The following is a 27,892-nucleotide window of genomic DNA, read 5'->3' as shown; positions in this document are numbered from 1 at the left end:
TACCAGCAGGGCCAGGAGTGCCTGTGGCCACCCAGATGTGGTCTCAGAGGCAGTGGAGAGAGTGAGGAGTCCCTTCCCTCGGGCTGCTGGCTGAAGGTCCCGCTATGAGGCTCTGTATGGCCCAGCCGGTGTTTGCTGTAAGGCCGGGTGTTGTGGCGAGGCCCTGAGGGCAGCCCTTGTGTGCACTGGGCACGGAGCCGGAGCGCAGGGCCATCCCTGCTGCGGGCGGGACTTGGCCGCTGCCGAGATCAATTTGCAGCTGCGGGCTCAGGCAATAGGTGGCACCGATGGACGATGTAGTTTGCCTCGTGCCCGAGAAAACGTCACTGCAGAAGGGAAAGGCGCCAGAGGAGGAGCTGGGATTGTGTCCTCACTCGGAGCGGCGGGCAGGCAAGGACGAGCAGACATGTGGCGGGAGGTCCTTCCAAACGCATGGTGAGATCTCCTCGGCTCGGGGAGGAGGGACCCGGGCTGGGCTCCCGGGGCTGGGGGGGACAGAGAGCCCGGGAGGGGCACCGGGTCACCGGGGAGTGACAGCAGGCAGCCGAGCTCTCCTCAGTGCGGAGGAGGTGTTCACCGGCTGAGCCATGATTTGTGTCCCTCACAGCCTGTCCCGTGGCTCCTGGGACAGCCTTGTTTTGTCAGCAGGGCAGGGGGTGTGCTACTGCCTCGGTATCTGGTTTCACAGCTCTGCTCACCACCTCCGGGATGTAAGTGCACGGACATATTCCTACCTGTTGCATAAGCTATTTGTTCTTAGGAGCCCTGTTCTTTCATGTCTGGAAGTGATTTAAGGAAAAAAAAAATCACACGTAGTGACACTGTCTGAGCAAGGGTTAGCAAATTGCCCTGGAGGCTACTGGGGTACCCAGTACAGGCTCCAGGGTCTGCACTTCAGACAGCAGAGGGAAACAATTCTAGGTGACTACAAACACCCACCGGACTGGGTTTTTCATGGATTAGCAAGTCCTTTTCTTTTTTGGCATTTGTTTTGATTTGTTTCTCAAAGTACTATAATTATTATACCAAATACTCCCTAATGTTGCTGCGTCCCACAAGGCAGAGTAACAAGACTTGCTTCTGTTGTTGCTCGGTTTTAGATTGTGTTTTTGTACCAGAATCTACTAGGCTTAAAGGGAACTGACGAGGATACTTTCTTTTTCTAGCAGGCAGGGGAGACCTAAAGGCTTGATATCCAGTCAGGGGTGACTAGAAGTGTCAAAGGTAGAGCAGCTCATTAAATTCTGCGCAGGGAAGGGTCCCTCAAGCCTCTGCTGGTCAGAGATCGCCTGCAGCACGATCAGCACAGCACCACATGGCTGGCAGCAGAATAACCCTGGAGCTTGGAATTGCCCTGGTGAGGCCGTGCACTTATTGCAACACAGAAGTCAAAGTAAACGATTTTCTTGGCTGCAGTTACACAGCTGCTCACGGGATGAAACACTGCAAGAACACCTATGCAGTTGTTTTACTGCCTTTTATCTAAATTGTGCTGGAGGGGAGAATATTATGGCAACAAATTATCTAGCTAAAGCACAGTCCAGAAACACTGTCTCTTTGTACAGGGGCAATGCTTTGTGAGCCCCTCTCTGCCCATCCTATCCAAAGAACAGGAAAAATAATGGCAGATGATAAACAGCTTGTGATTACATCCCTGGGCAATGAGTGGTGCTGGTGGAGCACATTCTTTACACCTCATATTATAAGGATCTTTCTGTTTTTTCCCCTTTTGTAGGGAGAGCGTCTTGTCCCGGATCAGGTGAGTGGAAGAGCTGTTCTGTGCTGTGGTATCCTCTTTTGGTTAGTGCCCTGATCGCCTCTTTTGGATAGTGCCCATCATCCCTTCCATATTCTGGATGACAGCAGCAACAAAATCTTCACTCACAGCCCCCTTGCAGCCCCCTGCAGGAGCCCCAGACACCCTTATTAATCCCCAAGGAAAGCTGGAGACCTCGAAACACAAGTCAGAGGCATGGGAAAGTACACTACATTTAGGACTGCATGCCTGTCAACTCCAGCTCTGGTAACTTAGTTCCCACATCTCAAGTCTGGGACCTTGCTGTCTAGAACAGAAACAGGCACCAGCAGACACTCCTTACTTGACAGCTGTGGAGGAGAGCCAGGATTGCCCTAAGAGATGATTCAGTCTGTAGAGGGGTTGTGTATGAAGCACTGGCAAGAGGAGCATGTCCAGCACATCCAGCTCTTTTCAGCCACTGAAGACTTTTGTCTCTCCTTCTACTCCTCAGCCCACTCTGCCCATGCAGTTTTTATTCCTGGACAAGTCCAGCTGCTACTGTCTCATCACACTGCAGTACCTGCCTCAAAGTAGATTGGCCCATATCCTATTGAACTTTCTCCCCCTGGGCATCCTGATTCACAAGGAAAGGGATGAGGAAGACTTGTGATCAGCAAGTTCTGATCAGCAATGACTTGAGACCCCTAAGAAGCCTTGGTAGATAGAACCCTACCCCAAATCTTAGCTGTGATCTTCAGAAATAACAGAAATGCCCAGTCCCTCCTGACTGCCTGGGATTTGTAGGCATTTGTCCCTGCTCAGACCAATGGATGTGCAAACAAGCCTCAGCCTAAGTCCCTTTGACACTGCTGTTGTTGAACACAGGCAATTTTGTGCCTCCCCAGGTCTTTTGAATACTCTGAGAAGAATGCAGTCCTGGTCCCCGCGGCCGCCCTGGGGGTTGGAGGGATGCTGCTTTACTGGCTCAGATCTGGACGCAGGAGGGAGACTCTTGACATGGGCGATGGGTGGTGGGGCCCAAGTGAAAAGCGCTTCAAAGGGAAAGAAGATGCAACCATCCGTCCCTTCAAGATTGAAACATCTGACAAAGAAATTGAGGTACTGCTGGCTGGGGGGGTAAGGAGGGGCAGAAAGCTGCAAGGGGGGGGCAGTCCCTCACCCACCTCACTGCTTTGAGGTGATGCCGTGGGGGTGACACCAGGGCACTTCCATGTGCTAGGGCAGCTACCCAGCTCCATTAGATGATGCTCTGGCTCACCATTCTTTATGAAGGGGGTGTGAGCTCCAATCCATTGCAATGTCCCCTAAAGACTTTCTGAGACAACAGCCCCTATGTGCAAGCTGGGGCTTCTCCTGCAGAAAGGCCACACTTTGAGCAGCAGGGTCTGTGAATGAGGGAGCAGGGCAGGAGGGCATTGGGACAGCAGTGGCACCAGTAGGACAGGATGGAGGGGCTTCTACAGAGGAAAGGGCTGTAGGGCTGAAGAGGGAAGGCATCTTGACTGAGTTGTAGCTTCTCCATCCCTGCATGCCTGTCTCTAATTATCTGACTATGTAGCACTGTCTTGGTTTAGATAGACAGGTATCTGCTAGGAAAGATTGCAGTCACCTTTGGAATGTAAGCCTCCTCCCTCTTTTCTAAATTATTATAAATTTGCAATTAAAAGGCTGTCAGGCAAAGATTTTGGGAATAGGTATAGCAGTTCTTTACTAGGGATAACAAAAAATACAAATGTTGTAGTAGAAAAGAATAAGCAAACAAACAAACAAGAAATCCTAGAAAACTCTGACAGAGTCAGAAATACAACCTGATGCCCTGTTAGTCAGGGCGTTGGAAACAGTCCAAAAGTCAGCCCTCCTGGAGTGGCAGATGTGGTCCTGTTAGAGGCAGAGATGGTCCTGTGGAGCCAAGGGTCTAGAGGTGGGTCTGGTCTTCTTTTGGGAGTCCTGTGGGAACACCAGAGTGCCCGGGGACACCTGTGGCTCCTTTTTATCTAGGTAGAAATGGTTTGGCTCTTTCTCCTTGGATGGAGCATCTCACAATAGGATGATGAAATGTGTCATGCCACTGGTGAGCTTTAATAGTCCATTAACAGAAGATATTCCCATGGGGGTAGTGGAAGAGTGAACAGAGATAACAGCTGGCTTGGGAGGCAGTGGAAGACTGAGCAGAGATAAGAAACAATACCCCACCTGGTTTTTAACAGCTGGCTTGTTATCAGAGAAAGCAGTTACCCTCTCCCCTCTGGAGTGACAACAGATAAAGAAAAATCTCCCCAGCCGAGCTTTGGCCACCTCTTTGTTTTGGTCAAGTACTCTTAAGTATCCAACACTTAGTCTCCTTGGTAACTTATGGGGAAAAAATTGTTTAAAATAAAAAAGGATCAAACCTAACTCCCAACAAGCAGCCAGGAGCTCAAGGTGAGATTCTTATTCTCCTAGCCAGCAGCACTGCCAAGCTCCAAGCACCAAAAACCCTGGAGTTAGCAGCAAGCCAAGAGTAGGACCCAGTACTCCTGGGTGCCCATGGGGAACTTATAACCTGTAGAAAATTGTATTCCTCATATAAACAATTCAGGCGGTCATGGTAGAATATGGCACCTCTTCAGGAGGGCTTGTGGTGTCCCAGAGAGCAATACAAATGCCAGAGGAGCCTGTCTGTGGCTGCTCTGGCACAGGGCACATGCCAGGAGCTGGCCAGCCTGGCAAGAAGGGCTTCCTTCCATAGGATCTGCACCGACGCTTGGATCAGTTCCGCTTCACACCGCACGTGGAAGGAGCTGCCTTCCAGTATGGCTTCAACTCCACCTACCTGCGGAAGGTGGTGGATTACTGGAGGAATCAGTTTGACTGGCGCAAGCAAGTGGAAGAGCTGAACAAATATCCCCACTTCCACACCACCATTGAAGGTGAGGGGGCCTCTGTGGCTTGAACAGGTCTCACTTGGAAATGCACAGTGAGAAGGGGAGATGTAAGAGGTGACAATATTTGAGATAATCTGCATAACAGCTTAGTGATATGAGTGGAATATAACTAGTGGAGCCTCTATTATTAATAGCCTTAGAGGAATCAAGACTACTACGCAGTGGCCATAAGATTAGGTCTGCTTCAAGATGGGTTTCATGTGGCTCTGAACCCGTGCTAACTAATGCTGAGGTGCTCTTCAGCTGTTGCCTTGAAACCACATTTGAAAACTGCAAAATTTAGCCAGACTGAGGCTGGAAAATCCCTCCCTACCATCCAGTAGTTTAGCCAGGTGAGCTTAGTCAGACTTTACGTAAGTGATCTCTAGGTTAGATTTCTATCTTGCCCTTTTTCATGTTTCACTTTTAACTACTGTAATGTTTTTGCATGTATCTTACTCACATTATGCTATTCATTCAAGTGCAGCTCTATTATATACTCTGAGACCAGTTTCTCAGGAGATGGATACTAATCTCCAGTGACCCCAATATGTGTGGCTGGGGTCAATATCTCTGTCTGTATGTAAAAGATGAGACAGCAGATACTATGCCAGGCATCCCCTTTCAGCCAGGCATCTGCTTGCAGTGGGCTGATTGTGGAACTGCTGCTCCAGCTGGTAATTACAGTTTTGCTGCCCTCCTTCTACAGAATGCAGAGCAGCAACTATGATGGTTCCAGAATTTTAATTTTTCTTTTTTGGATGTGTGGCAGGGATTAATATCCATTTTATCCATGTGAAGCCATCCTATGTTCCACATGGTCAAGCTGTTCGACCTCTGCTGCTGGTCCACGGCTGGCCCGGCTCCTTCTATGAGTTCTACAAGATCATCCCTCTGCTCATGGAGCCAGCCAAGCACGGCCTGAATGAGGGTGATGTGGTGTTTGAGGTCATCTGCCCCTCCATCCCAGGATATGGCTTCTCAGAGGCCCCTCACCAGAAAGGTAAGCAATGAAAAGGCTCTGTTGGAATTGCAGTTTTTGGAGTAAAATCTCAACCATCCCTGGCAGTTTGTAAGTGCAGATGCCTGGCTCTTCACTAAGACCCATGTGTCTGAGGCTCTGGGGCTGGCTGTGGAGATTTGCAACACAATGGTAACTGGAAGTCAGGTCTGATTTAGCTTTCTACTGAATTTCTTTCATCTTGTGTCCACTTTCTTCCCAAGGAGTGAGGCAGATCAGCATTGCACACTGTCCCTTCCCACAGCTCCACACACGTGTGCCTTGGTCAGGTCACAGTCTTTGGCCAGGGGAGGGACACTAGGACAAACAGGTCTCCTTTGTTTCTCTCTACCTACAGAGTTTGACTCCGTAGCAACTGCTCGCATATTTCATAAGCTGATGAGCAGATTGGGCTTCAGGGAATACTACATACAGGGAGGAGACTGGGGATCTCGTATTACCACAAACATGGCCCAGATGCTGCCACAGTAAGTAGCAAAGGGAATCAGTGCAGAAAATCTGCCTCCAGTTCCTACCCTACCTTCCAGCTCCATAGTCCTACCTTTGGTTTGCCCTCTTTCTCATCTCCTTCTGCTTTGTTTGCTCCGGGGATACCCCATCCTGCATATTCAATTGCATTCATATGCTTTTTATTGTATTTTTTTTTTTTAATCATGATGAACCTGATAGGCTTTGTGTATTTGATTCAGTCTAGTGCTTATCTCACAGCTGCAGTCTGAGTTGTTTTCTAGAAAACTTGGAGACAGAAAATTGCTTGATTTAACCCTCTATTCCTTAATTTACTTTTAGATCTGTGAAAGGGCTTCATCTGAATCTCATTTTCATCGCCGGACAAAGTTTGAGAAGGATGATTTGTACAATGCTTGGGGCTTATGTACCATGGCTTGTAGGCTTCACTAGGGAAGACGCTCGACGGTTCTACCCTTTCATGCAGAAGAACGTATATGACGTCCTGCAAGAGTCTGGATACTTACACATCCAAGCCACCAAACCTGACACTGCAGGTAATGTACCTCCTCTGTATCCCTGTGAACATGGTACACTAATCACTCGTGGTACATGAAAACAAAGGCCAGCCAAATTTGAGAAGCAATGAATTCTGGTGACTGAGTACAAGACTCATGTGGGCAGTGAGTTGATAGGGATGAGACCTGTGTAAAATGAAGTTAAAAGGAACCACTCAAAAAAAGACAGAGATTTCAAGTATAACTTTTCAAGGTCTTTTAACTAGCATGCCAGTTTTCTTGAGAACAAACCCCTTTGAGTTTCTCAAAAGTAAAACATAGGGTCACGAAATTTAAGCTTTGAGAAGTAAATGGGGCTGAAAACAAGGAAAATATCACAAGCAAGGAGGTGCCATGTGAAAGTTGCAGAAAGGTAGACAAAGCTCAAACACCTGAAAAGCCAGAATGCTGATATCCTGGGGCCAGTGGATTAGGACTATGAAGAAAGATATGGCCATTTCATAATGCTTAAAGGAATTCTTTGCATCAGCTCCCACTAGAGAGGATTCTGAGGTATTGCTTTATTGAAATAATCCCTCATCAGGAAAGACAGCAGAGCTGTCTCAGGCTGGTGACAGATTTGGAGATCAGAGAACAAACAGCCCCCCCTCCCAGCAATCCATTAAAGGAGATGAAGAAGATCAAATTGGAATGTCAACAAATGCCTAGACTATTGCTTGAAGAGATCACAAATCCAAAGAAATGAAAGAAGATAAACAATATACCAGGTGGGAGGGAATTATGGTGGTGGTGTTTCTGGTTGCTTGGGTGTTTTTAAGGGCCAAAAAGTGAAGGTATCCACAGAAAAAAATGAAGATTTTTATTCCAAGCTCAGGAATGAATCAGCAAGTTCCAGGGGAGAGAGAGAATCACAAAAATCTGGGCTGACATCTATACCCTTCAACAAGATCCTAATTTCTCTAGGAATAAAAGTTAATAATTAGATGCAAAATTGAAAGCTATCCAAGCTTTGGTTTATAAATGACTGGTTGATAAAACCAGCCAATAAAAAGTGATATCAACAAAGTCCAAAGCAGTTTAAGCAGAGGAAGAAAATCACAATGGGTTCAAATTTGGCTGCTGCCACGTGAAAGAATCCATGAGTCAAAGGTAGTGCTCTAAAAAGTCAGCTGGATCAAGGGCAGCTTTGATTAGGGCAAATTTTGCAAACTCAAACTCAAACTAAAAAAAAAAAAAAAAAAAAAGCAAAGACACAGAATCCATGATATTTTGTATCTGTTGCATTCCTGTTAGCCCTGTTTCATAAATATATCTTAGAATCAGAAGAATACATCCCATCCTAATCAGGACAGTGCTCCCAAATATTTTATCTGAAATTTCTTTTCAGAGTGTCATCTCTCTGCATCTGGATTTGCTACTTTTGCCACACATCACCAAGAAGCCAGTGGAACTTCCTTATCTCTCAGCTTCTTTTATATAGAAATTACCTGAATTTGTAGTGCTCTCAGTTACAGCCAGAATTCCTTTGCAGGGAATTTGTTCACAAATAAAGTACTATAAGTGATAGATAAATACACACTCTATATCAAATTCTCTAGAAAACTTTGAACACTTCATGAAAGTCCTGTTTAACTTGCACTGAAGTATTGCAATGCCAGGCAACTGCAACAGCCCTTCTCTTCTCCTCAATTAGGTTGTGGACTGAATGACTCCCCAGTGGGGCTTGCTGCATATATCCTGGAGAAATTCTCAACCTGGACAGACAAATCATTTCGGGAGAGAGGTGATGGAGGCTTGGAAAGGTAAGATGTTATGTTATGATGCTATTCTGTGAGAAGTCTCATTAAAAGAATGACTGGTCGGAACTAATATGAGGATACAGGTAAAATACTGGCCTGTCAAAACTGAAATTTAAGGATGAAAGGCCGACATGAAAGCAGTAGTTTAAACTTACAGCAGACTGCCTGCACACTACTGCGTCAGCACCAGGCGGTTTTGCTCTGGACACACAGGTGGTGATTAATTTGCTGCTTGAAAATAAGTGGAGATTAAGAGGGACAGCAGTTCTTCAGGGCCTGAACTCAGTACAGAGCACTGAGGAACAGCTTCCAGTTAAATTTCTTCCTCTCTCTCCCAACAGCAAATACTCTCTTGATGAGCTTTTGACCAATGTGATGATTTATTGGGTGACGTCCTCCATTGTGTCCTCAATGCGATACTACAAGGAAAACTTTGCCAAGGACCCTGATCTATGTGCTCATAACAGGTAATTATGTGGCAAGTTGTAAGGCAGATTTGCAAAGGAGGTTAAAACATTTGCCTGTATCAAGTTAGATCACTTACAACAGCAAACTTAATTAGTTGTAAGACAAATAAAAGTCCAAATTCTTACTTGCTTTTGATAAATATAGCTAAGGGTCACTTTTCTTTTGAACCTATAATGCACACAAGGTAGCTTGCAGCCAAGACAGTGCAAAGACTTACCAAAGCACCAAGCACAGTCTTGCATTGAAAATACAAGTCTATATACTTATTCACTAGACAAATGTGACTCGTAGCCCAGTTCAGTAAAAACAAAACAAAAGATCACAGGAACATCTAAGAGAGAAGTTTAAACTGAATTAGGAAGGCTACTGCTTGCTGGAAGATAAACTAAGAACTACAAGAATTAAGCACAAACCTGGGGCAGCAACTTGGAGAGCAGTACTTGAAACTCAGCACCATGTGACAGCTTGTACATTAAGATGATTCTAAGAGAGGCTGACTACAAATGTTGCTGAGCAGACTTCTCCAAGTAGCTGATCATCTAAACAAATGGGGGAGTCTTTTTCTTTGTGGACTAAACCAGCTGTCCTAGGGTGACTATGATGCTTGTATCCCCAATCGTGTGTTCTGTACCAGCCTACCTTTCCTCCTCAGAAAGGCATTTGTTATGCATTTGGTACCAAATTCTAAAGCAAACAGGAGCTGGCTTATTTCTCAAAGAGGTGTGGTATCTTATCATGTAGCACAACACTGCAGCTTACAAAAGTTAAACTCAAAGATGGAAAACATTTCAAGATCAACCTGTGTGCAAAGCTCTACTTTACACCTCTACAGGTATAATCTTCTTAAACCCAATGATACCTAAATAGAAATGTAGCTCCTCAGCAGAGTGCAGAACATGAGGTGCACTGCACAAAGTGGGGAAACTTCTCCAGCTGGATGTGTTACCAGAGACAGAGGTTTTTATAGACCTCCCCCAGGACTTGTTTCATCAATGCAATTAACTTATGTCTTCTAGGATTGGCGTGTATGTTCCCACAGGAATCGCAGCTTTTCCTCAGGAGATTGTACATGTACCACGAGTTTGGGCAAAGGATGTCTACAAGAACATCGTCAGTTACACTTACATGCCACGTGGAGGGCATTTTGCTGCCTTCGAGGAACCAAAGCTTCTGGCACAAGACATTATTCAGTTTGTCCAAAAAGTGGAACAGCTGTGAGCCACAGTTGAAATACATGCATAGAATTGAAGCACGTTATTCTACCAGTGGCAGAACCTTTAGATTGGGTTTGCTTAATCCCTCAAAATAATCATATAGAAACCAGCATTTTATTTTGATAATTACAGCACTGATTTTTAAAATGAAGTTCTACGTTTTCATAAGAAAAAAAAAAAAAATACAAAAAGCATCTTGTATTCTTTCATTCCCAGCACCATATTATTGCTGCATTCATAGTTCAAGTATAACAGAATATGTAAACAGTTTATTGCAGTAATATTGCACTCATCTGAAGAAGAAAGGAACTGGTCAAGGCTTCTGTTTAAAAGCTTCTTTTAACACTTAGGCACCTGCATTCTTAAACATGTTACAAGCAGCTTTGGTGGAAGCGTAAAGTGTTTTGATCTCCTGAGCACAAACACTCCTACATTCAAGTTGTATTTCCTTCAAGAGACCTGAGATTTCATGTTCAAGTGGGCAGCTGCACATAAGGCAGCTTTCTTCACTCCTAAGTTTTTCCCTAGGACAAGCTTAAGAAGCAGTGACTGCACATTGTAAACAGGTATTAATGGATAATACAGCAGAGAGAGTGTTCTAGTGTTCTCCAAGCTCAAAAAGATCAAATTAGGTTCCTACTACTTCGATCATCTCAATCCATTCAAAAAGGTCAAAGTTAAAATAGGCACCAAGTGTATATTGTGAAGTGTTTACCCTCCTCACAAAGGATTTTTACCACCTCATTGTGCATATTTCATTAGTAACTTCAAGTACCCTCACTACCACTACATTCACATTTCCCTTCAAATGGGGTGGAGTTATTTGAAGCTACTGAGCTCATTACAGCACAGATAATTGCCAACTAGTGAAGACAACTCCAGCTGCTATCTAGTTCTAGCACACTCATCTCAGGGCTTCTCTCCCTGTCCTATTCTGCAGTAGACACCAGTCCAGAAGAACAGGCTCAGATTCTGATTCTAAGTGATGCAATCTGACTAAGACCAGGAATTTAGCAGGTAAAGACAGTGCTAAACTTGGTGACATTCCCCTGACTTCTATGCATTACAGAAACATTTAAATCTAAGTTTCTTCCTCAGGTGAGAGTAATCCACTGGGGCCCTGAATAGCAACAAGCCTTTGTTCAGATCGAGCAAGAGATTGCTCACGCAGTAGCCCTTGGCCCAGTCAGGACGGGACCAGATGTGAAGAATGTGCTTTACTCTGCAGCCGGGAACAACAGTCTGTCCTGGAGCCTGTGGCAGAAGGTGCCTGGGAAGGCTCGAGGCCGACCATTGGGATTCTGGAGCCGAAGTTACAGAGGCTCCGAAGCCAACTACACTCCCACAGAGAAGGAGATCTTGGCTGCCTATGAAGGAGTTCAAGCTGCCTCAGACGTGGTTGGCACGGAAGCACAACTCCGTTTTTATCTAGGTAGAAATGGTTTGGCTCTTTCTCCTTGGATGGAACATCTCACAATAGGATGATGAGATTTGTCATGCCATTAGTGAGCTTTAATAGTCCATTAACAGAAGATATTCCCATGGGAGTAATGAAAGACTGAGCAGAGATAAGGAACAATACCCCACACGGTTTTTAACGGCTGGCTTGTTAACAGGGAAGGCAGTTACTCCCTCCCTTCTGGTTACAATTACATTATTGGGGTAGCACTCCTAACTCTCCCTGAAGAGAGTTAGCAAAGAAACTGCTTACTCTTATATCTAACCAATTGTCAGGGCTGTTAGGCAACGATTAGTAAAAAAGTATGAATTGCTTATTGCGACCCTGCTTCCACTGTACTGGTCTCTTTTAATCTCCAAGTCACAGTAGCAACAAGATTTTTCAGTTGCTGTTAAGTCATACTTTGGAATGTTAAGGAACAGAAAGTGAACTATGGGGAAGTGGAATTTTATCAAATAGATGGGCAAGCACCCGAGTACTCAAGTGGGACACACACCGGAGCAGCTGAGGCAGTGTAGGAAGCCAAGGCTGTTGCTTGCAGGGTTGCCAGGGGGCCCCTGGAAGCAGCTCCACTCATCTCTGCACAGCTCCACGGCAGCCCCAGCAGCTCCAGCCCTTTGCAGAGGAACTGCCTTCATCCTGTCCCATTCTTTACTAGCTGGAAATAAATCCCTCTTGTGCAACAATATCACCTCTGTGTCCTGCTCCAATTTTGCCCCCTGGTTTTTTTTTTATGGGGGCAGCCTTTTAAGGACTGCAGAAGGTTTTCCTCACAGAGAGTTATTTTGCAGGAAGTAACTTCACCTCAGCTAGCCTATGGGTAACATGGCAAAGGCAGGATCAGAAAAGGGCCACATTAAAACTCAGGAGGAGATCGTATGTATTTACCAGCTTAGCAAGCACACAGCAGGAGAGTTTTACTCCCAACACATTAATTCACCCTGTGTCACATACTGGGACCCTAAAGAATCACTGGACCTGTGAGCAAATGTGCCATAAAGTGGATTTGCCTGCAACAACAGCAACTGAGGAAATAAGGACAATAGATGAGCGCAGCAAGCTACAGGAAGGCAGTAGACACCATGAAGAAAAAAAAATTCAGACAGGCATGCTTCAAAAATACATGGTTACATTTGCTAAAACTAATACCTAAAGAAAAAAAGTAATCAATATTCCAAGTAAATTTCTACGGAAACCATTCATTCACTAAAGCCTTTGAGGGTCACCGGTGCTTGGAACCAGACATAGTCCTCCCAGGCAGGTGCTGTGTGCTGTGGAGGTGAGGCACTAACGTGGAGGTCTCCATCACAGGACAACTTGACAGTCAGCTTCCTCCCTCGGGTGGGCACTCGGTAGTTGAGCTTGGGCCGGAACCACTCAACACCACAGTCACGGTGTCCCTGGACCAGGACAAGAGTGCCTGTGACAGGGAGAGCCTTAAGTTCACTGAAGACATCGGCAACAAACAGGCGGTGGAAGAGCTGGCGAACACAGGGCGCAGTCTGGAGGCTCTCCTCAGCAGTGCCCTCACAGAACTCCTCCAAGTTCAGCTCATAGAGCTCCTTGGGGTTCATGACATTGCCTCCAAGTAGGAAAAGAACCCGAGGAACCAGCGTCAGGCTAAACATGACTTCCAGGTGCTGGAACAATCCCTCCAGCTCCGCCAGCAGCTGCTGGCACTTTCTGCTTGCCAGGCCCAGGGAGAGTGGCTTCTCAGTTCCATCTCTGTCCTGAAAAACAAAAATTCAGATTAGTACATTTAGTTATGAACATGTATTTGTTCTAATATACTCTGCAGAAAGCATGGCCCATCCCAAAGAGTCAAGGAATAAGATGCACAGCTCTCCATACCAGGAAATGCAAAAGGAACACAAAAGCACAATCAATACCTACTCGGTTTGAATCTGAATCACACTACTGATGAATTCCAATAGGAATTAGAAGACCATCTTTCAAAGATCAGCCATCACTCTGAAACCACTTAATAGTTTTTTGCTTAGAGATTTTCGCATAACAAACGAAGCAGTGAGACGCTTTGAGCGGAAAGAAGGAAACAATTTGTCGACACCTTCAGCCGCCTGAACTTAACGCTGCCTTTGCTTCGTTTTTAAGAGAAGAGGTAACACTTAGGAATGCAGCCACAACAAGCGCTTTACTTTAAAATCCACGACACGTTGCCGTGAGAGTCACCGAGAGAGGACAGGAGCTCGCAAGCAAAACACAAAGGCCACGGCCCCCCTTATCCCCCGGCCCGGGGCCGCCTCCGAGCACGGGGATGACCCCGCGACCCTCGCCCCTCACCTGGGCCGCCCTCCGGCAGAAGTAGGCCAGCTGCTCGTAGGGCAGTGGGAGCTGGTTCCGCTGGTGCAGGACGTGCTTCAGGAGCTCGCAGGCGAAGCGGTAGCCGCTGCCCCGGCACACGGCTCTCGAGAACGCCACAGCCACGGCGGGGCTGCCCGGCTCCGACCCGTCCTCCTGAGGCCTCATCCCGCCGCTCCCGAGAACGAGGCGCAGTGACGGGCCCCCCCAACGGCCGCGGGTTTAAATGCCGCCGCCGCCGCCGCGGAGCCTCACGGGAGCGGCGCGCGGGCCGCAGCGCGCGCCCTCCAGCGGCGGCAGCGGAGCCGCGATTGGTGAGCGCGGTGGGGGGCGGGGTCTGGTGTAGCCCCGCCCCCCGCTCCCGGCCCCGCTCCCGGTCCCGGGGCCGCCCGGCTCAGGTCGGGCCGGGAGCTGCGGTTGCTCCTTGCGGGTCTGTCCCGGGAGAGCTGCAGGAAGCGGCTCCGCTGCCCTCCGCCCCGCTCCTGGCCGCCCCGGCAGCTCCGGTGTTTTGAGGGAGGAGCTGCCCTCGCGTTGCGGCGGGAGCCGAGGGCGGGGAGCTCGCGGGGAGTGCCGTGTTTGGAAACATTGCTCCCGCCGCCCCATTGGGTGCCGCCTGCAGCGCGCGGCGGGGGAGGGCGGGATAGCGAGAGGAGCCGCTCCGGGGCTGCTGTACCGGAGCCGCGGCCGCTCGTGCGCTGGGGCACGGAGGGTGTCGGTTGTACACCAACAATGATCCGGCATCGCCTTCCCAGCCGTGCGGCGGGGAAAGAGAGAGCGCAGTGCCCGTGGAACTGGGAACTGGGAATAACCTTAGCGAGGGGTTGCGGTGCGCGGCTTAGAGCATCTTCTGCTGTTCCGGCCGCCCCCTGCCTTGGATCTTAGTGCGTCCCTTGGGCTCGCTCTGTATCGGGCTGCTGCCTCTGCGTGGTCATGAGGTACCTCCAATGCAATAGAGCTTCAGAAGTGCCCCAGTTTCCCGGAGCCAGTGTGACTGACCGCTCGATGCCAATAGCCAGGGAGCCCGGGGCTGTGGATTGCCGAAGGGGTAACCCACGGGCGTCCGCAGATCCCGGGGAGCGGTGGCATCCCGCGCCTTGTCGGCCGCGGCCGACAGGCGGCGCCTTCCCCCTTGGACTCCAACTCCCATCAGCCCTCGCGGGTAGGACCCGTACGGGAGCTATCGGTCGCGCCGCGGGGCACGCCGGGAGGTGTAGTTTCGAGCGGGCGGCGCGCGGCGCGTTCTCGGCGTTGTAGGCGGGCGGGACTCGCTTTCCCGGGGCGCCGCGCGGCGGTCGGTGACGCCGGAGCCGGAGCCGGGCCGGCGGGGCCGGGGGGGAGCAGAGCAGAGCGGGCGCTGCCGCGGGGCGGGGGGGCCGCGGTGTCCGCCATGGACTCGCGGGTGTCGGAGCTGTTCGGGGGCTGCTGTCGGCCGACGGGCGGCGGGGCAGGGGCAGCGCTGCGCGGCCGCGGGGGGCCCGCGCCTGGGGGCGGCGGCGGCTCCAAGACGAAGAAGAAGAACGGGCGGAGCCGCGGAGGGAAGGCCAACAACCCCCCGTACCTGCCACCCGAGGTGAGTGAGCCCCGCGTCCCCTCAGCCGCGGAGGGAGGGGCCGGGCCCGGGGCGGGGGGCGCCGCCGCTGAGGGGCGGGAGGGGCGGAGGGCCGGTGCCCCCCCAGAGCGGGCCGGTACCGCGGCCGGGCCCCGCAGGCTGGGCCCCGCAGGCTGGCGGTGGGGCTGGCCGGGGCTGGCGCTGGTGCGGGGCCGTGCCGGGTCGGGCTGACAGCGGCCGTAGGAGCGGTCCCGCAGCCCCGGGAGTCGTGTGCCCGCCTCCCCGGGCTCTCTCCGGCTGTGCCCGCGCCCCGGTGCCAGGGAGCTCCCTGCGGCCCCTGCCCGTGAACAGCATCGCTCTGCCGGGGGGCTGCCTGCCGGCGCTTTGCCGCCTGCCACCCAAATAGCTTCGGAAACAAAGCTCTGCTTGCCTCCTAGTTCCAAACATCGCGTTTGCATCTCTCTCTCACCGAGAGACTATCAGGAGGGTCTGAGCCCCTTTCCAGCTGCCAGACGGGTGCTGGTGACTCCTCTCCCAGCTAATTTGACAGCTGTTTCCTTACGTAGGGCTGCAGATGGTGTGGACAGAGGGTGAGGCACTTGTCTCTTGCAGCAGGAAGAAGTGGCACTGGTAGTACATGGGTGTGTGCTCAGCTGGGGCAGCTGTCACCGCTCTCATAGAACTGTCACCGTGGGGAGAATGACATTGGCTCGGACTCAATTGTTCGACCCCAGTCAGTGAGATATTTCTGTAAAATATATAATAGCCTATGCTGGGAGGGAGCAATTCCTCCACAAGACAGGCGTGGGACTCTTGGGAAGATGGGAAAACAGCGCTTTGCTACTGTTAGATCTTCTCCACAGAAAGGACTGTGCCCTGCAGCCGCAGTTTAGCTCTCGTTCCTTTCAGCTGGAGGCTGGACAGCCCCTGTGGTTTTAAAACAGCTTCCTGTTTCTGGCTACCCTGTGCAGTGTGCCCCAGCAAGTCTAGGCTTGTTGCTTTTCTAGTGTCAAGTGCCTTGGAGAAGACACACTTCCTTATTTAGACGACAGTGCAGTAGGTGAATGGGTTTTTCTTAGAACTGGAAAGCTGGTAGATGGCAAGAGAGGAAAACCTGCTGCAAGTACCTTCTCAGGGCACAGCTCTGCTGCCAGAGAACTGAGCTGACAATTGAGAACTTCTGTTGGCCTTATGCCACTGTAAGCACCGCTGTGGTTAGGAGCTGAGCTGGAAGGCAAGGAGAGGGCTGTTGCCTCTCCTGACATGCAAATAGGTGTCCAGAGGAAAAGGAAGTGCCTACTGTTGCCAGCTCCATTCAGTCTAACAGAGTATGTGGCTTCCTGCAGGCTCCAGCCCTTTCTTAGTGATCCTTACACTGAATCAATGGGAAAAAATACTTAAATGTTGTATATCCAATTGTAAAATTAGATATTCTCTTTGGAAAGCTGGAGCCTGTTTTGGTTGAAGTGAGTTTGATGAGTACCTGGGCCTTTCTGTTATGACCCCATCTAGCTTCAGCCTTTCCTGAGAAAATACTTCTGAGCATATTGTGTACAGACAGTCCCAATCAGGTCTGTTTCTGCAGGACTCTCTGGCTAGTGACTAGCTGGCAAAGGAGTCATTACCTTGCTTCTTTATGTCAGTAGTTCTTCCTTGTAGATAGAAGATACATAAGGGTGTAGAAAGGAGTCTATAAAAAACTCATTGAGTAAGGGAGAGTATCATTGAACAGCAGAGGAAACAGAAACTTTTGTTCTCAGGCCCCTGTTTTGGTGTGCATTGGATGGATGGATGGATGGATGGAAGCTGCTGGATAGGGTGGGAGTGGGATGCTGTGGATGACATTTTTTGGGTCATGTCTGAGTGACGGGGGAGACTTTAAATCATATACTGGCATGTGCCTTTTTGAAACTGGAACTCTCTCTCTCTCTGTGACTGTTAGGCTGGCCCTATTCTTTACTATCCAGAAAAAAATTCCCCCCCTGGACAGTATTACCCTTGTGCCCCACTCTAGTTTTGTCCTGTGGTGTTCATGATGTGGGATGCAACAGCACAAACAAACCATAAGGAAAGTTCTAGTTGAGTGTAGGAAAGAATAGCAGAAGGCTGGCACCTAACACAGTCTCTTTCTGCCACTTTCCCTGTCTTCGAAATCCTCAGCACAAGCTTCAGAATATATGGGCAGCTGGTGCCTGTAGAAGTCCATGTGGGCACAGCATCTAACTCTTCTGTCTTGTTTCATTCTCTGACCAGGCAGAAGATGGGAACATCGAGTACAAGGTGAGACTTTTGATGTTGCAGAAGGAGGTCTTCCTCCCAGAGGGTTATTTTGCAGTGAGTAACTTCACCAAAGACAGCCTATGGGTAACATGGCCAAGGGAAGGACAAAAGAGTGGACACTGCACTAAGGAACTACCATTCATCTTCTGTGTCTCTGTGCCAAGCTTTACCCAGTATGTTGAGCTGGAAAAGTTTGATCTCAGTACTCATTTTTAGGAATCTCTTCTAGTATATGATGCCTGCTGTGTTTTTCTTGAGAGAGAAATGCAGATATCTCTGGAAATTATTTTCCACTTTCTTGTGGCTGCTCTGCCATTTGCACTTACTGGCTCCTGGGTCACAGATTGGTCCCAGAGTGCTGTCTTTAACTCTGCAGCAGGCAGGGTACAGATCCCTTTGTCACGAGGCAGGGAAGTTCTTACACCATATGTTTGTACCTTTGTGAAACCCCTTCTCACCTGTCCCTTGGCTTCTGTTCAGACACTAATACAGGTTGTGCTTTCTAGAGGTGGGTCAGAGTTGGGAGCAGTGCTTCACGGCATTGGGCAATGGGATTGTCTCTGCATCCAGGCTGTGACTAGAACTCCCCCTCTGTTAAACAGCTGAAGCTGGTGAACCCCTCGCAGTATCGCTTTGAGCACCTGGTGACACAGATGAAGTGGCGACTGCAGGAGGGCCGGGGCGAGGCCGTCTATCAGATCGGCGTGGAGGATAACGGGCTGCTGGTGGGCCTCTCGGAGGAGGAGATGCGGGCCTCGCTCAAGACGCTGCGCCGGATGGCAGAGAAGTGCGTGCTCCCTTTCCTCTGCAGGGCCCACAAGCATGAACAGCCTCCAGTAGAGAGGCCTCCTCCCTGCAGTTCCCTGAGCTCCATCCTGCAAAGCCCCTGCATGACTGACATTCCTTCAGCCCTGAGGCTCTGGAAACGTGAGGAAAGTTACAGGGCTTTTGTCTGGAAGCTTGAGGCTCCTTCCCTGCCATCCCCAGCCTTTGTCCCATTAGCTTTGTCAGCTGTTATCGTAGAGGTGCAAGAGCTGTCAAGTACAAATGTGTCTCATTCCTTCCTTTTGTCTTTGTGGCAGGGTTGGGGCTGACATTACGGTCCTGCGGGAGAGGGAGGTGGATTATGACAGCGATGTTCCAAGGAAGATAACGGAGGTGCTTGTCCGAAAGGTGCCTGACAACCAGCAGGTAGGGACCTGTGGTTTGGCTGTCTTCTCCAGCTGGAGACGAGCAGCTTCCTTTTGGGATAGGAGCCCAAACCCTAGAGGCACTTTGTCATAGGTTGGCCCATAGCAGATGCTTTAAAGGGCTGCCAGAGGGAGGCTTGATGATAACGTTTCTTATCTCCAAGACTGTGATTGTGGCAGATGTCAGTGCGGGAGATTGACTGGATCAAAGGTGAAAAATTATTTCGCTTCTATGACAGTGGTTCTGATGCAGACCTGTGTGCAAACAAGGAAGGATTTAGAGGTCTGCTGCAGCAAATGGCCTTTTTTTGTGATATCAAAGCCTAGTATGTCACATCTCAACTCTAGAGAGTGTATCATAACTGCTGGGCAGTGGTTTGCTGGGAGCAGGAGCAGAATCTGAGCAAGATTAAACTGAGCAGTGTCCCTGATGTAGGGAAGCTCTCTGAGCTGCATGTCCACTGTCCAGTAATGCTCATGCACTCAGTGCAACAGTGGTTAAATTTAATTATTTCTTTGTTCTTTTTCCTGTAGTTCTTAGACCTTCGAGTAGCTGTCCTAGGGAATGTGGACTCAGGGAAGTCAACACTGTTGGGTGTCCTAACGCAAGGAGAGCTGGACAACGGGCGGGGCAGAGCACGCCTCAACCTCTTCCGGCATCTCCATGAAATCCAATCAGGAAGAACATCAAGCATCAGCTTTGAGATCCTTGGTTTCAACAGCAAAGGAGAGGTGAGAGAGTGTGTTGCTGAACTCAAAAAGCGGGAGGAGAACAGGATTACCCACCTGTTAGAACTGTGAGTGGGACAGGAGGGAAGACAGGTGGCACAGTTCTGTGTCCCTTGAGCTGAACGTGGGTGTTGGTTGTCTGTCTGGGACAGGAGGGAAGAGACATGGCAGAGTTCTGTGCCCTGAGTGTCAGTTGTCTGTCTGCAACAGACACTGTTTCTTGCATCCATGGTGGATCATCTCTACTTAGTAATTCTGACATCAAAGTGAATAGATAAGAGCTGGGTTTTCTTTACTTGCCTGCTGGGGCCGCCTTTCTCACAAGCTCCTTATCCCTTAGGTGGTAAATTACAGTGACTCCCGGACAGCAGAAGAGATCTGTGAGAGTTCTTCCAAAATGATCACTTTCATTGACCTGGCTGGCCACCACAAATACCTGAAAACAACCATCTTTGGCCTCACCAGCTACTGCCCAGACTTTGCCATGCTGGTGGTTAGCGCCAACACTGGCATTGGTGAGTGTTGCCCTGCCCGCACAGATACTGCACATACTGCAATATGTGAAGAGGAATGGAGAATGGGGGGAATGGGCCCTTGTCAGCTGTTAGTGGTTGTCAGAAAAGTTTATTAATTTGTAAGCTTCTACTGATATCTTGTAAGCCAGTGTCTATGAGTGCCTGGGAGGGGAGTAGATCTGGAATCCTCTTAGCAGCTGTAGACCACATTAAACTGTACCCTGGACAGAGAGGCTTTGTTTGGGATCTGGGGCTGTGTTTCTCAGAAAAGAAAACAACTTTGACTTATTCTTAGGGGTGATGAATCCCAAAGTCTTGTAAAAAGGCATTTGGAGTTCTCCCACATCTATCTCTGACATTTTTGTGACTGTTCTCTGGCAAATTTTGGCCAAAGAATGAAAAGTACTGCATCTTTCTGAAACAGGCAGATCAGTCACAAAATTTCTTGGTGGTTTTTATTTTTCTGGACTGATGTTTGGTTTTGTTTAAAAGAATAGTTGTGCTTTTTCAATGCATGATGAACTAAGCAGTAACAGTGAAATCTCTAAGAGTGGGCCTGTGGGATAGCCAGGGGACACAGCTGTCAGCATAAACAGGATACAGTGGTGGGTTTTGCTGCTGCACCTACACTCTCACTTGTCTCCTGCAGCAGGCACAACACGAGAGCACTTGGGCTTGGCCATGGCCCTCAAGGTCCCCTTCTTCATTGTCATCAGCAAAGTCGACTTGTGTTCAAAAGCCACTGTGGAACGGACAGTGAAGCAGCTGGAGCGAATCCTGAAGCAGCCAGGCTGCAACAAGCTCCCCCTGCTTGTGAATTCAGACGACGATGCTGTTACAGCAGCACAACAGTTTGCACAATCTCCCAAGTAAGGGACCATTCCTTTCTTCTGTTGGGAGCAGGCAATTCAGACTGGGCTGCCAAGCAGAGCTGGGGAAGGGTGAACACAGGGGAGGTGACTACATCTTGAACATCTCTGCTCCTTGTCAAGTTTCCTACCTTTGCGTTCTCCAAGACGGCATTTTCCCCTCCCAAACTTTTTTCTGGGCTTTGGGAGCAAAGGCTGCATTAGAGTTACTTATTCATGAGAATAATGTGTGTTGACAAGGGATTGGTGCCTCGACCAAACATTGAGGCAGAGGTTACTGTGGAGTTGTACTTAGCCTTCCTGCTTTAGTCACTTACTGGTGTAGTATCCATCTTCCTGTGGGTCTCAGTAGATTCAGAATCCCAGAAACCTTCTGGAGCTGCACTGTGGCCTTCTGCTTATTTCTGTCTATTTGTGTCTGATAGCATCACCCCAATCTTCACACTGTCCAGCGTTTCTGGGGAGAACCTGGATCTCTTGAAAGTCTTCCTCAACATCCTCCCTCCACTGACCAACAGTAAAGAGCAGGAAGAATTAATGCAGCAACTTACAGAATTTCAGGTGGGTAAGGGTAGTTTGTTTCAAGTTCTGACACTGGACTCATTGCTGTGTCATGGGAGAGACATTTAGGGAATTTGGACACCACGGGTAGAGATGTGGTGAACTCCTGGACTATTGAGAAACATGAAAAAAAAGCACTTGGTCCTTGAAAAAAGCTTGAGAGGCTGGATCTGTCCTAACCATGCGAGATGTCTGTCTCAGGGATAAGATAATTTCTCTGGTTGCTATTTAAAAAGCAGAGGTTTGTTCCTCTAATGGGAAGGTAGTGGGAGCTGGTGAAGCTCTGAGACAGTGTCTGATGACCAGCAGGGAGATCACCTTCTTCCACACAAGGGGTGGGCTCTTTGTCCTTATTCTGGAGTGCTGTTTCATAGCTGTCTGTCTGAGCAGCCTATTCTTGTTGGCCTTGCTGCAGGTTGATGAAATTTATACGGTGCCAGAGGTGGGGACTGTTGTGGGAGGAACTCTGTCAAGGTAAGTGTACCTAGGCAGACACGTGTGGATGGGAATGGTTGCTGGAGTTCCCACAAGGTTAGAGTCACTTGCTGCAGAAGTGGAAGCTGTGTGAGGATCAGTCCTGACTGCGGCCAGATGAGTGAGCCAAGTGAGAGTAGAGCCCTACAGGGTTGGCAGGGGTCAGGCATCATCCAAAGGAGTCGCTTTCTTCCTTTCTTCCTTCCTCAGGTATGGGAAGGAAATGTAAAAGGTAGATCCTCTGATTCCAGCAGGGGTTAACTGCATGCTGCCCCATGAAAGGGCAGCTGTCCCTACGTGTTCAGGAGTGATCAGAGCAGTTTGGCCACCAGCACATCCACACTGAAGGAGTGTCATCCGACGTTTCTCCACCAGAAGCAAAGCGGTGTGGCAGAGCACTGGGGGTGCAGTGGCCCCTGTCTGTACCTGGAATTCTTAAGAGTGATAGTGTGGCTTTCACTCCTATTGTAAGAAATCCTGGTTCTCAGCAACTTTATGCCCCTGTTAGTTGGTCCAGGGGAAGAGTCCAAAGACTTGGGGAATTTGTTCAGGTTCATCTTGGAGGGTGAAATGTCTTTGTCTCCTGATTAACTATGTGCTGCTCTTCTACCCTGGGCAGTGGGATCTGCCGAGAAGGGGAGAACTTGGTGGTTGGTCCCACTGACGATGGGAAGTTTCTCCGGCTCAAAGTGTGCAGTATCCAGCGGAACCGCTCCGCCTGCCGCGTGCTGCGGGCTGGGCAGGCAGCCACCCTGGCCCTCGGGCCCTTCGACCGCTCCCTGCTGCGCAAGGTCAGTCCTGCTATTGCCAGGTTGTTCACTGGTCCACTGAGCAGGGCTGGAGGCTTCCCTGGACATCGCCCATTGGTAGGGTGGGAATGAAGTAGAAATGTTTACAGGAACCTTGCTGGATGGGGAGGAAATGGCCAGGTTACAAAGTACAATGAGTACAAGGCTGAGAATGGGAAGACTTGGCAAGCCCAAGTCACAGAGGGGAGGTATATTTGTGGTTTTGGGGGCTGTTCAGAAGCAAGGAGACTGGCCCTAAATGGTCTGAGCCTTGGGTTGTTCTGCAGGGCATGGTCATGGTGAGCCCAGAAATGAACCCCACCATCTGCTCAGTGTTTGAAGCCGAGATCGTGCTGTTATTCCATGCCACAACTTTCCGGAAGGGGTTTCAGGTGACGGTGCACGTGGGGAATGTGCGACAGACAGCTATTGTGGAGAAGATCCATGGAAAGGTAGGCTATGGGAAGAAAGGGGAGGAAGATGGACCTCACTGTGGGGTTTGTTGGGATTCCACCATGCCCTCTAGTAAAGCTGGGGGCTGCTGGTATTTTGAGTAGCTGTGTCCCTTCCTAGAAGCAGACTCTATCCCTTTATCCTGCCCATTTGGTTGCTTTTCCTCCAAACAAGTTAAAGAGGTGAACTCTCCATCTTTCAGAGCTTGTGTCTTCCTGTCTCGTGTTATGTATGCAGTAATGTGAAGGGCTCTCAAGCCATGCAGTCTGAAGAAGGCTGCTCATTTGCCTCATCTTCCTACCATCCACATGCACCTCTTTCTGCATGCATCAGCTTGGGAGATGGGTCTAAGCTCTCCCATTTCTCTTTCCAGGACAAGCTGCGGACAGGAGAGAAGGCAGTTGTCTGTTTCAGGTTCATCAAGCATCCTGAATACTTGAAGATTGGAGCCAAACTACTTTTCCGTGAAGGAGTCACCAAAGGCATTGGACATGTCACTGACCTCCAAGCCATCACCACCAAAGAAAACGGCCTGGAGGAGTCCCTGGGGCCTGGACAGCTGAGCTTCTGACTACCAGTAGGTCAGAGAAATATCCAATCACCAGCACCTGGGGAGAAGGCTGGACGCTCCTGTGGCTTTCTGAGCAATGCCTGGAGCTGCTGCTGTCCCGTTCTAGTGTGGATGTCCCTCCTCTGCACTGTGAGATGGAGCATGGGAGAGTTTCTTGCATTCAGTGCCGTACGTGGGACAAGTTAAGCATGTTCTCCACATCGCCTGCAGCGTTCATTACCCTGCTCTCCTTCAGAATAGAGGTACCTGCAGACCTGGGAAAACAAGTTTTGACTTTGTTTACTGTTTGAAAATTGCTGGTTGTGAGGTGCAGCACCCTTGAGGACAAGCAGTGAAGGGATGTTTTTCCATCTCTGACACAAGGTCTGGTCCCATCTGCTCTCTGAGCACTGGGTTGATAACAGTGTTCTCTCAAGTCATCCTTCAGCACATCCTTGTGGGCAGGGGATGGAAGAGGCCATGCTACCCACAGCAGGGGCTTGGCTGAACCTCTCAGAATGCATTCTGGACACTTTTTAACCTTTTGAATCTTGGTTGGCTTTAATCTGCTGTGTGTCCATTTGTGCACTGGTTTTGCGTTACTCCAATCTGAGTGTCTTACTGTTGGACAGATGTCCTGTTCCCCACTGACATGTACACATTTCTTCAGCATCCCTCTTCCTGACTCCCAGGAGCTGTGGCTGCTCTGAGTGGCACAGCATCCTGACATAACGTCATGAAGACAGAGTTTGTACTTGCATCTGTTCCTTGCAGCAGCTGGACAGGAGGCCATTCTGTGGAGCAGAGCAGGGCCCAGGCCTGTCCTGGTGTGAGCAGGTTGTTTCCATGGATGTTCATCTGAAGGTGCCATCTGCACATTGGTAGCAGTGGTTTGCTGTGAGCTCCCTGGTGTGGCTGTTCCCAGCCCACCTTGTTCCTCACACACTTGCCTTAATGCGTGAGGAGGACAGGCTGCATTACCTACACAAAACCAGGTAACTTCTGTTTTAACAGTGGCATGATTTTTATTCCTCTTGGAGCACAAATTTCTTCTTTCCATTGCCACTGATGTTTGATGTCAGAGGAAAGCTGATGTTGCCAGCAAGGACTCAGTATGTAGAGTGGAGCACAGGTCTCCCACTCCCTGTCATGCAGCTCTGCTGTTCAACCTGGAGGGTGCAGCAGGGTCTGTAAAGCTGTACATAGGCTTTTGGTTTTATTGTTGACTGTTAGACCAAATGTGTGTGCTGTGAGCAAAAGGCCTTCAGCAAGCCCTGCTGGTTGGTGTGGTGGCCTACTTGCCCAGACTGAAGGGCAAGGGCCTGTGATAGCCCTGGACACCCAAGTGGCCCTTCTGGCACCCCGAGAGCAGGTTCTGCTGCTGGCACAGGCGCTGCTGCGGGGCCGTGGTCTCCGCTGGGCGAGGCCATCGCAGGGCAGGAAGGTGAGGGCTGCGCCCTGCCAAAAGCGTGCTGAGGTGAGGGGAAGCCTGTCAAGTGGTGGCATAAATAAAGGGAAGGCAGCTTAATAGTTGCAGGAGTGACCTGTCCCTTGGAGGGAGCACCGATCCAGCTGAAAACTGCTGCATCCCAGCAGAGAGAAAGGAGATGCTGCTCAAGCAGGATCCCTTTTTTTCCCATTCTGGCAGTGGGCTGGGTATTCCAGTGACACAATTTTCACCAATGCCTGCAAGGACAGGCTCTAGCTGCCAGCAGGCTCTTCCCTTTGGTGCTAGTGGGTCACACAGAAAGCTGCCTGGGGATGGGGGACTCCAGCTCTTTGCAGCAGCACTGGTATTTTGTGCCCCAAAGGGGGGTGCTGTGACCTTTCTGAAACAGCTGATGGCTGGTCTCACCTCATCCCTGCCATCTGTGGCATGACTGTTCTTGGTGCCATGCTCTTCATAATTGCTGTTTTGTTGTCTTGAATTTTTCTAATGCTGGGGATTGTCCCGGTTCTCCAAGCATCTATATAAATGTACAGAATAAAGATGTTTTATTGAGCTTTCTGGCTGAGTTGTACAATGAGTGACGGTGGAGCTGGGCTCTTACCCTGCTGCCCTTGGAGCTGGGTCACAGTTGGAGCTGGCTACCCTTCACCCATTCCTAAGCTTCCTGCATTCAGCACTATAAATACCGCGCTGTGGTGTGGAAAGAATGCACGCACTCTTGTTTACAGTCTTGCGCTCCCGGCTTATCTGAGTAAGCCTGGGTGTGCAGCCTGAGGTCACAGGCAGCCACGTCACCCTGAGCACAGCACTTTGGGCGTTGTGGGCGGGGCAGGCTGCGGGGAGAGCCTTCTCACAGTCATAAATTCCCCCAGAGCCTAATTAAAGAGACGCTTTCTAGGGCACACTCCTAACTGGTGATTTGTTTTTAAAATAGCTTCTACTTTATCAAGAGGTTTATGACTGCCTTGTCTCCATGAGAACAGGTTGTTCCCTTGGGACAAGTAGAGGCAGAAAGGTTTCCCTGTGGAGATGACTTGTGACCGAAAGGATTTGCCTCTTCTAAACTTTTTTTTGTGTCAGATAGTGGCATCTGCATAGTCCAGTCCTGCAAGACACTTAGGAAATGAGATGTGCCACTGTCACAGGAGGTGAGACAATCCTGCCAGACTGGTTGCTGTTTCTTTTCACGTGAGGACTTTTGGAAACCTGTCACTTTGCAATGTTAGGACTGTCATTAGTGGGAATGACTCCATAATTCCTTCCTCTACTGATTACCAGAGCTGCACGCACCAGAATGAGCTTCTTGTTCTTGAAATCTCACGACTGGTTAAGTATTAGACTCCACTGACAGTAATGTAGCAGCAGACCAGCACAGGCTGTCTGCTGGAAGGAGAGCAGCTCAACAGCTGTATTTAGGATGATGCCGTTCAGAAAATAGCACATAGATACAGAGCTGCAGTTTGCATCATTATCTGCTGCCTGAAAGGCTCTCTCCCCCCCTGCCCAAGGAAGGGAAGCCTGCAGCTGATGAAACTCCCCGCAATGTGTTTCCTAACTCCTCCACCCAGTGCCGCCTTGACGTGGCACATTCTTTCCCCCCTCCCTAAGAGCCACGTTCAAGTTATTGGCAGCAGAGCTTCTGGCAGCTCCAGGCAGCTCGGAGTGCAGCAGGGCTGAGCCCTGCCGGGCAGCTGAGGGGAAACACTTCTCTTGCCCTGGCGCCACTCTCACCCTCTCTCAGTGCCTGCTCGTCCTCTCCATACTCTGCTTTATTGGCTGTTGTAATCTGTGGAGCTCTGGAGTGGCCTCTTTACTGTGACCTGTGGCCCAAAGAGCTGAACAAGTTATTTGGCAGAGCACAATCAAAACAGGTACCTGTCAGCAAGTTGTATCCAGTATCATTCGGTCTGGGAAGGAGGAACAACATGGTTATGCACTCTATACTGGACAAAAGCTTTCACAGGGGGCTTTGTGACTCTTGGCACGTTTTCTATGCCTTCTAGCGAGGGCTCTAGCAGTAGACTGCTTATGTGTCAATAGCAATTATTACTAATTAATGCAAAGTTTTCAAAAAGCCCACCAAAAAGTATGCATATGCAGCTACTGCTTCCTCAAATCTTATATGACAGGAGCAGTCTTTCTTGTATGCTGCTGAGCTGCTGGTAAGCATCATGCAATGGACTGCTACACAAAGGGAATTGCCAAACCACGTATAACATAAATCCTGGGGTGTGGGAAGGGGGCAATAAAAATCAGTGTCTTCAAGTGGAGGGGAAAAGGAACAGGGCTAAGCTACCACATATAAATTACACAGTAAGGGCAAGGCCTGCAGCTGCATCCAGAGTAGAACCATGAGTTGAAGGTTTCATGCTGAGTGATTAGACAGGGGTTCAAGCCAAGGCTTAGATGGAGATTCCCTGGGATAAGTTGCTGCACTTAAGAGTGGCTGCTTTTATAGGAGGAACAGAATTACTGAGCAATGATGCCATGGAAATACCTGTGGCAAGAAGTGTAGGTGAGAGTACCATGCAGCTTCTAGTAGCACCAGGCAGGCAGAGGCAGGCTTAGCTGCCACCA

General features: G+C 49.5%; 3 protein-coding genes across 5 annotated transcripts; 2 read left to right on the top strand and 1 right to left on the bottom strand.

The window, feature by feature from the left end:
- Positions 1-255: 255 nt before the first annotated feature.
- Positions 256-11,340, top strand: LOC310907242 (epoxide hydrolase 1-like). The gene is made up of 11 exons (XM_083857263.1): positions 256-435; positions 1,736-1,759; positions 2,644-2,857; positions 4,488-4,668; positions 5,435-5,665; positions 6,021-6,150; positions 6,473-6,687; positions 8,342-8,450; positions 8,789-8,914; positions 9,932-11,146; positions 11,228-11,340. Exons 1-10 carry the CDS (start codon positions 407-409, stop codon positions 10,131-10,133), a joined length of 1,461 nt encoding a protein of 486 aa, XP_083713389.1. The 5' UTR covers positions 256-406; the 3' UTR covers positions 10,134-11,146; positions 11,228-11,340.
- A 1,069-nt stretch (positions 11,341-12,409) lies between these two features.
- Positions 12,410-14,075, bottom strand: MAD2L1BP (MAD2L1 binding protein; the record flags this gene model as incomplete). Its single annotated transcript, XM_083857264.1, has 2 exons — positions 12,410-13,318; positions 13,890-14,075. The coding sequence occupies 2 exons, from the start codon at positions 14,073-14,075 to the stop codon at positions 12,788-12,790; spliced, it is 717 nt and encodes a 238-aa protein (XP_083713390.1). The 3' UTR covers positions 12,410-12,787.
- A 1,219-nt stretch (positions 14,076-15,294) lies between these two features.
- Positions 15,295-25,868, top strand: GTPBP2 (GTP binding protein 2; the record flags this gene model as incomplete). Of its 3 annotated transcripts, none has more annotated exons than XM_083856858.1 (13): positions 15,295-15,477; positions 17,710-17,736; positions 18,339-18,523; positions 18,819-18,927; positions 19,461-19,658; positions 19,996-20,170; positions 20,820-21,039; positions 21,465-21,600; positions 22,016-22,074; positions 22,694-22,865; positions 23,150-23,314; positions 23,689-23,892; positions 23,993-25,868. In XM_083856858.1, 12 exons carry the CDS (start codon positions 15,295-15,297, stop codon positions 23,884-23,886), a joined length of 1,827 nt encoding a protein of 608 aa, XP_083712984.1. In that variant the 3' UTR covers positions 23,887-23,892; positions 23,993-25,868. The 3 variants fall into 3 exon arrangements, with proteins under 3 accessions (XP_083712984.1, XP_083712983.1, XP_083712982.1); XM_083856857.1 differs by having other exon boundaries at positions 23,689-23,896; XM_083856856.1 differs by having other exon boundaries at positions 23,689-25,868.
- Between the last annotated feature and the right edge of the window lie 2,024 nt (positions 25,869-27,892).

Source organism: Zosterops lateralis (genome assembly GCF_965231275.1).
Source record: "Zosterops lateralis genome assembly, chromosome: 3".
NCBI lineage: Eukaryota > Metazoa > Chordata > Aves > Passeriformes > Zosteropidae > Zosterops > Zosterops lateralis.
The sequence above is the reverse complement of the archived record's forward strand: the minus strand, read 5'-3'. Positions and strand labels throughout refer to the sequence as shown.

Coding starts and splice junctions, on each gene's coding strand:
- LOC310907242 (XM_083857263.1), top strand. CDS start 407: ATGTGGCGGGAGGTCCTTCCAAACGCATG. Junction 1,760..2,643: donor AGCGTCTTGTCCCGGATCAG/GTGAGTGGAAGA, acceptor GTGCCTCCCCAG/GTCTTTTGAATACTCTGAGA. Junction 6,688..8,341: donor CACCAAACCTGACACTGCAG/GTAATGTACCTC, acceptor CTCCTCAATTAG/GTTGTGGACTGAATGACTCC.